The 10,219-nt window shown below is 36.0% G+C and overlaps 1 protein-coding gene across 1 annotated transcript in view; it reads right to left on the reverse strand.

Annotated features, from left to right (window-relative positions):
• Positions 1–1,801: 1,801 nt before the first annotated feature.
• tbata (thymus, brain and testes associated) overlaps positions 1,802–10,219 on the reverse strand; it is an 18,336-nt gene continuing 9,918 nt past the window's right edge. Inside the window, exons 7-9 of the mRNA XM_077230860.1 lie at positions 9,904–10,039; positions 7,700–7,734; positions 1,802–1,985 (exon numbers count right to left, since the gene is read on the reverse strand). Of these exons, the coding sequence (XP_077086975.1) occupies positions 1,936–1,985; positions 7,700–7,734; positions 9,904–10,039 (221 nt within the window). The 3' untranslated portion in view covers positions 1,802–1,935. The remainder of the gene's footprint in view (positions 1,986–7,699; positions 7,735–9,903; positions 10,040–10,219) is intronic.

The following is a 10,219-nucleotide window of genomic DNA, read 5'->3' on the forward strand; positions in this document are numbered from 1 at the left end:
GTGGGATGGACTGTGTAATGTGGGATGGACTGGACTGTGTAATGTGGGATGGACTGGACTGTGTAATGTGGGATGGACTGGACTGTGTAATGTGGGATGGACTTGGACTGTGTAATGTGGGATGGACTGTGTAATGTGGGATGGACTGTGTAATGTGCGATGGACTGTGTAATGTGGGATGGACTGTGTAATGTGGGATGGACTGGACTGTGTAATGTGGGATGGACTGTGTAATGTGGGATGGAATGGACTGTGTAATGTGGGATGGACTGTGTAATGTGGGATGGACTGTGTAATGTGCGATGGACTGTGTAATGTGGGATGGACTGTGTAATGTGGGATGGACTGGACTGTGTAATGTGGGATGGACTGTGCAATGTGGGATGGACTGTGTAATGTGCGATGGACTGTGTAATGTGGGATGGACTGTGTAATGTGGGATGGACTGGACTGTGTAATGTGGGATGGACTGGGTAATGTGGGATGGACTGGACTGTGTAATGTGGGATGGACTGGACTGTGTAATGTGGGATGGTTTTATTTCTGTGCTGACTCTTGATTTCTTCTCTGATTGCATCTGTGAGCAACAGTTTAGAAACTGGCAATTCAATTAAAGAAAGAATAAAACTGTAAAGACAATGCTCACTCCCCCAAAATCACACAGAAACTACCGGCTTCTTACACAGGGATTTATGATAATTATACAGTTTCCAATAATGGCACATGAATAGAAATGATAGGGTGAAAATGACAACCCTCCATTACACAGTTCTCATTTCACAATAATAGCCAGATTGTGCTTTCAGTGATAGTCAATTTGCTCTCAAAGAAAATTGGTTTCCTTATTTTGGCAACAGTGTAACATGTGAAAACGCCTGAGTTTGTCACCATGGTTACATTTATTGAGAATAAGAACCAGATCCACAGCAGCTGCTGACTGACTCGCCCATGGGAAATAACACTCGTATACACGAGATCTCTTGAATATCTCAATTGTTTGTCCTGGACAGCGACGAAATTAAATGGAGATGTTCGCCAAAGTCTCTGGACTCTCAAATCAAATGTCAGCAATATCTGAAACTGTGCTCGGATTTGCTGAAAGCAAACATCAGAGATCTTCACGTGATGTCATTGCCAGACCAATATTGACCATGACATTCAAATATAGTTTATCCAAAAATGAACATTAATATATGTAAAAATAATTACTCACCCTCTAGAACTCTAGAACTGGAATGCAACAGGAAAAATAAAATAAAACATTTCCATGAAATAATTTTTTCTCTGTTTTTTTTTACTCTGCAAAAAGGACACAAAAGCAGCTTTAGACACAGTAACATTAGTCTACATGACTTGTGCAATACATTTCGAGTCTCCTAAAGTCATTCCGATTGAAATTCAGGTCACTATTCCCTTCAGTGAAAATCATAGGGAAGAAGTCATATCTAAAACAGTATGAAGGCGAGTAGTTTTCAGTTTCAGGTTCAGTAAATTATGACAGAATTTACATTTTTGGTTGTATTGTTCTTTTAAATTAATGTTGTAGGCTCAAATTAGTGTGATTATCAAAGAAAATAATTACCTTATACCAATTTAGAAATTGTGATTCCAATAACGCAGCGTATATATATTCTAGTAGAAAGTATGAGTGCAGTTAATTTTTGTGTTGAATTGCTTTTATGAAATCTTCCATACAATAAAATATGAATTGAGCTGTAAAGTGTCTAAATCGTTTGATTTACTGCTGGCATCGCACATGAGACGTGTCTCTCACAGAAAATAAATTAAACGCGTACGCAAATACCTGTGTACGTATATGCTTTATTAGCAATAAACTTAACATTGCATTACACTATGATTATTACAATAATGCAACTGCTAAAAGAGCAAACTATTTCAGTAACATGACATTAACATGATGTTGTGCTGATGATGTTACGTGTCTTCTGGGTACAGCGTGAGAACTTCTGCCTCTCCAATCCGCTCTAGAACAGAAAGAAATGCTCAGAGAAAATAATATAATATTCTGAGAAGATCATGAGAACATTTTGAGAACACCCTGAGAACATCATAAAAACATTCTGAAAACAACCTGAAAAATTCAGAGAACATTCTGAGAACAACCGTAAAACCATTTTGAAAACATTCTAAGAACAACCTGAAAACTTCCTGAGAACATTTTGAGAACAAGCTGAGAACATCATAAAAATATTCTGAGAACATCCTGAAAAATTCCAAGAACATCTCGAGAACCCTCGGAGAATAACTTAAAAAACAATAACATAAGAGCATAAGAATTGAGGAAGTTTTCAGAATGTTTTCAAAATGGTTTTACGGTTGTTCTCAGGATGTTCTCTGAATTTCTCAGGATGTTTTCAGAATGTTTTATGATGTTCTCAGGGTGTTCTCAGGAAGTTTTCATGATGTACTCAAGAGGTTTTCAGAATGTTCTCAAAATGTTCTCATGATCTTCTCAGAATGTTTTCATCCTGGAAACATCCTGAGAACATCCTGAAAAATTCAGAGAATATCCTGAGAACATTCTGAGAACAACCGTAAAACCATTTTGAAAACATTCTAAGAACAACCTGAAAACTTCCTGAGAACAAGCTGAGAACAAGCTGAGAACATCATAAAAATATTCTGAGAACATCCTGAAAACTTCCTGAGAACATTTTGAGAACATCATAAAAATATTCTGAGAACATCCTGAAAATTCCAAGAACATCTTGAGAACCCTCGGAGAATAACTTAAGAACAATAACATAAGAACATAAGAATTTAGGAAGTTTTCAGAATGTTTTCAAAATGGTTTTATGATGTTCAAAGGATGTTCTCAGATTGATCTCAGAATTTTTCAGAATATTCTCAGGAAGTTTTTATGATGTTCTCAAGAGGTTTTCATAATGTTCTCAATATTCTCAAAATGTTCTCATGATCTTCTCAGAATGTTTCCATCCTGAAAACATTCTGAGAACATCCTGTAATATCCAGTGAACATTGTGAAAAATTTCAAAAACATTCTGAAAACATTCTGATAACTTCCAGAGAACATTCGGAAAACATCCTGAAAATAATATTTTGAGAATATTCTGATTATATCCAGAAAACACTGAGAATAACCTGAGAGAACGTCCGTGATTTGAGCTTAAGGAAACTCTGGGCTAATTCGACTCGCAGTCATTTAGCTGTAATATACGTTACTATAGTAACCACAGACAGAAGCGCTGGACTCGCTTGTTTACCAGCATATGACCTCTGTGTGTGATGGACGATGTTTACTTGATTCCAGCTTTTCTTTTACAACAATTTTAAAAACATCTTATTTATCATGAAATAATATCATATCCAGACTCACCTCTCTGTATTTAACATCAAACAAGGCAACAACAACAGGGTGAACTGCACTTCACTTCAAATTATATCACAGCCATCATTTACTATTTGATATTATTAATCATTTTAGACTAGAGGGCCTTATGTGTCTGCTTTAGGAGTACACTGATGTCAACCAAAACATGAATTTTGAGATTTTGAACTTGTTTTGAATCAGTTGTTAAAGTTTCTATGGCTACACAAGGTCTCTGTTCCAAAACATATGCCATTAAAATGAGTCTGTCAAATTAAAAATGGATTTTACCCACATTTCTGGCTACTGCTTTAATGCTTATCAGAATATTATAGCGCACATATCCTTCAATAAGACAAAATGCAAGTTTGAATGTATGAAAAAGCCATAACCCAAGATTGTATAAATATACATATTCATTCAATACCGACTAAATGTCATTAAAATAGTTCTAGTTCAAATAAATTTGAAAAATATTATTTTACCCAATTTACACCAAATCAGTCACTTTTAAAGGCTTCATTTACTTTCCTTAAGGCTGGAAACTTTTAAAATCTGAACAGGTTTTAAAACACTAGGCATATAGACTTGCTGATTGTGTAAATGGTTACAGAGGAAAACCTGAGAACATCCTGGAACTTTCTGAAAACATCATGAGAACATCCTGAGAACTTCCTGAAAACCTCATGAGAACATCCTGAGAACTTTCTGAAAACATCATGAGAACATCCTGAGAACTTTCTGAAAACATCATGAGAACTTTCTGAAAACCTCATGAGAACATCCTGAGAACTTCCTGAAAACCTCATGAGAACATCCTGAGAACTTTCTGAAAACATCATGAGAACTTTCTGAAAACATCATGAGAACATCCTGAGAACTTTCTGAAAACATCATGAGAACATCCTGAGAACTTTCTGAAAACATCATGAGAACTTTCTGAAAACATCATGAGAACATCCTGAGAACTTTCTGAAAACATCATGAGAACATCCTGAGAACTTTCTGAAAACATCATGAGAACATCCTGAGAACTTTCTGAAAACATCATTAGAACATTAACTAGGCCTATATTATACAATACACTAGAAAATCTGATCAGGTTTCAAAACAATAGGCACCATAGACTAGACTGGCTGCCTTTGTAAATGTTTACAGAGGAAAACATGCGATTCATTGCTAGGAGATGTGGGGCCTATGACAAACGAACAATGTGTGTTCTAAAATGGTTGTTTGATTTCCTGCAACTGTCTGTTCATTCAGACATTGCAAAAGTAGAAGGCAAACTCTTTTGTTCCAACTCCACTTTCTCAATCTCAACGGAACGGCCGTTTCATACCGCAAGCGTCAGCGGCGCGTGAGCAGCGCGTATTTTTTCGGCGTGCATGTTTTTAGGCCTCATTATGCTTCTGTGTCAACTCCACGTCACTCCTACGGCGTCGTGGCCGTTTTATGGTTCTGCGTCAGGTTGAGTTGCATCGCGGTGCATCTGACCAATCACAGCCCTTGTGTCAGAAGCATAAAACAGGCTTTAATCAATAGGCTTGTTTGAGATGAGCAAAATCTGCGCAGAACCGATCACCGGTGATCAGCGCGCAATGCATGCTGGTTAGAAATGTGTCCAAGTGCGGTCCACCTTGCTCTGATGTCATGCTGACGTGTGTCAAAAATGCTCTCGCGAGCGCAAGGCGCACGTGTCGGAGTTGCTCTCCACCGACTGCGCTGATCAAAAGCATGATAGGAAACGACTTGCTGACGACACAGCATAATGTTGATTGGTTTAAACAACCGTGATGTATTGTTCTCTTTTAAAATGTTTGATTTTAACACTCGGATATCATGTTTTATGTGTATATACATATACATATATGTTATGCGTGAATATTCCCAAACTCTCGGACAGTGCGATCTCTATGGGTTATGCAATGTCATTTTATTATATATATGAAGAGTTCAGATGCAAAAGCCTCTAAGTGCCATCTGAAAACTTCTTCTAGAATGATCATTTTTATCAAGCTCGTATATTTTAGTTCATTAATTTCAATTAAATGTCAATGAAAATTACCTGTTAATTGTCATTTAAGTGAAATTACTGAACTTAAATATACGAGTTTGATAAAAATGATCATTGTAGAAGAAAATTTCAGATGGCACTTAGAGGCTTTTGCATCTGAACTCTTCATATATATATATATATAAAACATAGCCTATGTCTGTATTAAAGAAAAAATGATTGATAAACACTTATTTGGAATGGAATTAAATAACAAGTACTTTGGGTGTCTTGTTCATTATATTTATTTTCATATAAAAGCAACAGAACTTAGATTATTCCAGTTTATTAGCAACACTGTGCACGAGCGTGAATCCCGCGATATCCACCATTGATCTCGCAGGTGTCAGATCCACTGCGAGATCATACTGACGTGGTATCGAAAAGGATCGATCCTCACATAAAAATATCGATCCAAATGTGTGTTTTTTTACCAGTAATTTTTATTAATTTAGAACGCAATTCAGTGCGTAAAAAAAGCTTCTAAGTTGAAAAATAAGAAAATGTTAGCGATTAATTGTGTAGGGTAGAACTATTTCTCCTAGTCATCTGGATACAAGACGAAACTAATCAATCACAGAGAGCGTTCAAAGCTGGTGCTTCTGTCTCAGTGCGTTTGGGAAACGAAGCCTTGCTTAGATGACAGAGAAACAATCGGGAGTTATTTCCCAATAAACAAATTAAAAGTTTACATAACGGTTCAACATGTTGACGTAAGTAAGATTTGTATAATGAAATTAATATTTTTATTCAACAAGGATCGATGCATTAAATTGATCCAAAGTGACAGTCAAGGGTTTTACACTGTTAAAAAAATATACATTTCATATAAATGCTGTTCTTTCAACTTTGTGCATCATGATACATTTTATGCAAAATGATTTGGTTTCCACAAAAACATAAAACTGTTTTCATTGATAATAATAAGAAATGTTACTTGAGCAGCAAATCAGCATATTAAAATGAATTCTCATCATGAAGGATCATGAAGACTGGAGTAATGATGCTGAAAATTCAGCATTGATCACAGGAATAAATTACAGAATAGAATTGTAATAATATTACAGTTTTTACTGTATTTTTGATCAAATAAATGCAGAAGAGAATTAAAAATCTTACAGCCCCCAAACTTTTGAACAGTAGGCTAGTGTACAATAGTGCATTTACTATAATTAGGGTAGTTTGGTAAAAGTCACTGACCAATTACAGGCGAGTTGAGAGCACAAATCACTAAATATTTAGTGGTCATGAAAACGTATTCAGATTTAGCATATTAATGATGCATTCGCCTCATAAATCATGACACACTGCTCTAGCAGAGGAAAGTGCATGTAAGTTCAAGTGCATGCTTTTAAAATTAAAAAGTATTGGTATCGGTATCGATATCGGCGATACTGGCCCTGTATTTACTTGGTATCGGATCGATACCGAATTTTGCAGTATCGCCCACCTCTAAAGGCGAGGCAAGGCGCATCTCAAACAAGCCTAATGAGTGCATTCACACCGGAAGCAGGAGCGGCGCGTGAGCAGTTCACGCTCAATTAAAGTGAAAGCACACTTTTGATGGCCAAAATAAATATGATTTCAAACAAAAAGTGCCCAAAATGCACAGAATAAGCATGTCCAGTGAGTTTTAACAAGAACTGGAGTAGGCAAAAAGAAAAGAAAATGAAGACTCAAAATATTTATAGAAGATTTAGGCTACCCATTTAAACTTGTTTTTAATTATTCAGTTTGGGTAAAAGTATGGTGCATTATTATATATATATATATATATATATATATATATATATATATATATATATATATATATATATATATATATATATGCCACTAGAAAATATTATATATAAACGTTATTTTAGTTTATGTAGAATACACAGACAGCTAAATGGCTAGCACAACCCAAATCAAAGTGTGCGGTTTGTGTGTGTGTGTGTGTGTGTGTGTGTGTTTTATCCGTGGAGTTTGCAGTCTTGTAAACAGCGAAAGTGGGCAACGACTGAAACGACTATATCGCAGCTGTTTCCTTGGTTGTTTTGTTGTTTACCATGCGAATGTTGTAGCCTACACCTCCCCATAACAAATTTTCAACACTATCAATTTTGTAAATGACCAACTTCTAAAAACAAAATTATAGTTGTCTTTGTAAAGAATTGCTCGCTTTGGAGCCGCTGCTGTGACACTGTACTTAAACGCTTAACAAACATTAACAAACAAGGGTGTATTAATAACATCACGACACACATCAGTGGACAATACGTCTAATACAGAAACTCAGAGCGGAGAAAGCTCACCTGGTTTGTCCTGTAATGCCTCCGCGGGATATGAACTGTGCAAAACGACAGATAATAAACATTCAGAAAGCCTCATAATGATAGTCATATGATCACAGCTAAAAAACACTTTAGAATATAGTTCCATCACTATTAAATAACTGCACAGGAACACATTATTAACATTAACAACTACTATTAACTAACAAGACACTATAATTAACAAATATATTAGTAATAGCACTCAACTGAATCTAGTGGTTAGAAAAATGGAAAATAGTGGTTCACTATTAGCTATTATCTGTCAGAATAAATTACTATACAAACATTACTAGTGATTAAACATGATCTTCTCTTTACACAGTCCACTGCAAAGATCAAGATATGTTTACTTGACAAGCTTATAATTGCTTAAGATATTAAGACTTAATTGTTTTCTTAAAAAAACCTAAACATCACAATTAAGTGAGTTTGTGCTTAAAACAAGAACAAACATCTGTCAGTATGGTCAGAAAAATATACTTAAAGGTATAGCGGAGGATCTTTCCGTATTTTAGAGAAGACCCGCCCTCTCCAATTTTTTAAAAAATGCACATGCGCAACACTGTATTCGCTATCGAGAGGGAACGCCTATTAATTTAAACGTGTTGAGTGACCGAGGACTCAAGACATGATATGTCTTCAGCCAATAAATAAGTCTCTTTGAACCAACACAACTGATTTAAAGGTGCAATGTGTAATATTTCTGAGGATCTATTGACAGAAATGCAATATAAGATCCATAACTATGTTTTCAGTGGTGTATAAAGACCTTACTTAAAGGTATAGCGGAGGATCTTTCCCAATTTTAGAGAAGACCCGCCCTCTCCAATTTTTTTAAAAATGCACATATGCGCAACACTGTATTTGCTATCGAGAGGGAACGCCTATTAAACGTGTTGAGTGACCGAGGACTCAAGACATGATATGCAATGGAGAAGTAGCTTGTTGCATTTGTGTAATAAATACTATGGTGAACACATTGTAATTATCGAAAATGAACACACAAGGTTTTAGAATATTTCAGCGTGATACCATTTACCATTTGGTCATAAGGCTACTTTAGACAAATTGAGATGTTTACCGTGTCTACGCGGTGCATGACTTGTGCCAGGGCTAGCATCGCTAATCATAGCTTACATTAACTTTTACTAGCAGTGATGTTAAACGGATTTCTCCAAATAGCATGACAAACTTTACCTGTCTAGTAGGATCTTCGCGACTGCGGCATCAGTGGGAAGCCCAACCTGTGCTTTTAGCGTACGCCAGCGTGTGAAATATTCACCCAAAATCACTCTGGTCTTGTTTCTTCTTTCTGCGGCCTTTCTCTTCTTATCATACACTTCGTATACATTTTTTCTCTTTCGTCCATCAGCCATTTTCAAAGGAATGGCTGAAACCGTAACTCATCACACATAATACACCTGAAAGTGCGCATGCGCAGAAAGCGAAAACTACATAGGGACGAGCACGTACCGTATCACCAGAATGATTGACACATAGGTGCACCAATAGTATACGCTACCCACCCGGAAAAAGAAAATCCTCCGCTATACCTTTAATTCAGAGGGAAAACAAGATTATTTTCTCACTCCACTGGCAGATATTTGTTCTTGTTTTAAGCATTAATTTAATATTGACACATTTTTAATATTCATATTGATAAATTTTTCAGAAAACAAGACTTAATATCTTAAGCCATTTTTGATAAATGTAATTTGAGTTGAGAATGTTTAGATATTTGTACTTGGAAAACCCCCGAAAATACTGAGTAAGAAAATCGTTCACATTATTTATTATTGAGGGAAGGTCTCGTTTTTTTAAGTTTCCTTACAAGGTGTTCACACATTGGCCATAAAAAAGCAAAAAAAATATTAATATTGATACATTTTTCAGAAAACAAGACTTAATATGTTATGCCATTTTGCATCTTGATACATTTATCGTGGTCAACATTTGAAGTGGATCAAAAAAGTTAATGAAAGGTTTTGATCCACTTCAGATGTTGACTACTGTATTTTGATTTAGGAAAGATATTTGTACTAGAAAAAGTTAGAAAAACATGTTTTGCAGTGCAGAATGTTAATATTGCATTACTTTTGCATTACTGCATTACATTTGTTCCTAGTTCTTCATTAATGATGGAACAGGATTGTCACAGGAAGACAGCATCACTAAAAGCTCACCTGGGGTTTGTGAGGAACACGTGATCTGGCAGATCTTTAGACGTCACGGGCAGAAGTGGAGATCCAGATGTGTGTTGGGTCACAGAGATGGAGTCGGCCATGGCTTGCTGGACTAAGCCCTGAACCAGCTCTTTCTCTGACACCACAAACATCCAATGAGCCTTCATTAGCATTCATCTGCAGACATCAACTCATAATGCAGACTAATCTGTGCTGACCTGTTGTGTTTGTACTGCATGTGTTTTATTGATGATTTTAAAAGGAAGAATATCATAACCAACTGGAATCAATGAGGCAAAGTGCATTTTTATAATGC

This window comes from Siphateles boraxobius, unplaced genomic scaffold, assembly GCF_051911475.1.
Source record: "Siphateles boraxobius isolate OS27281-9 unplaced genomic scaffold, OSU_SipBor_1 151, whole genome shotgun sequence".
NCBI lineage: Eukaryota > Metazoa > Chordata > Actinopteri > Cypriniformes > Leuciscidae > Siphateles > Siphateles boraxobius.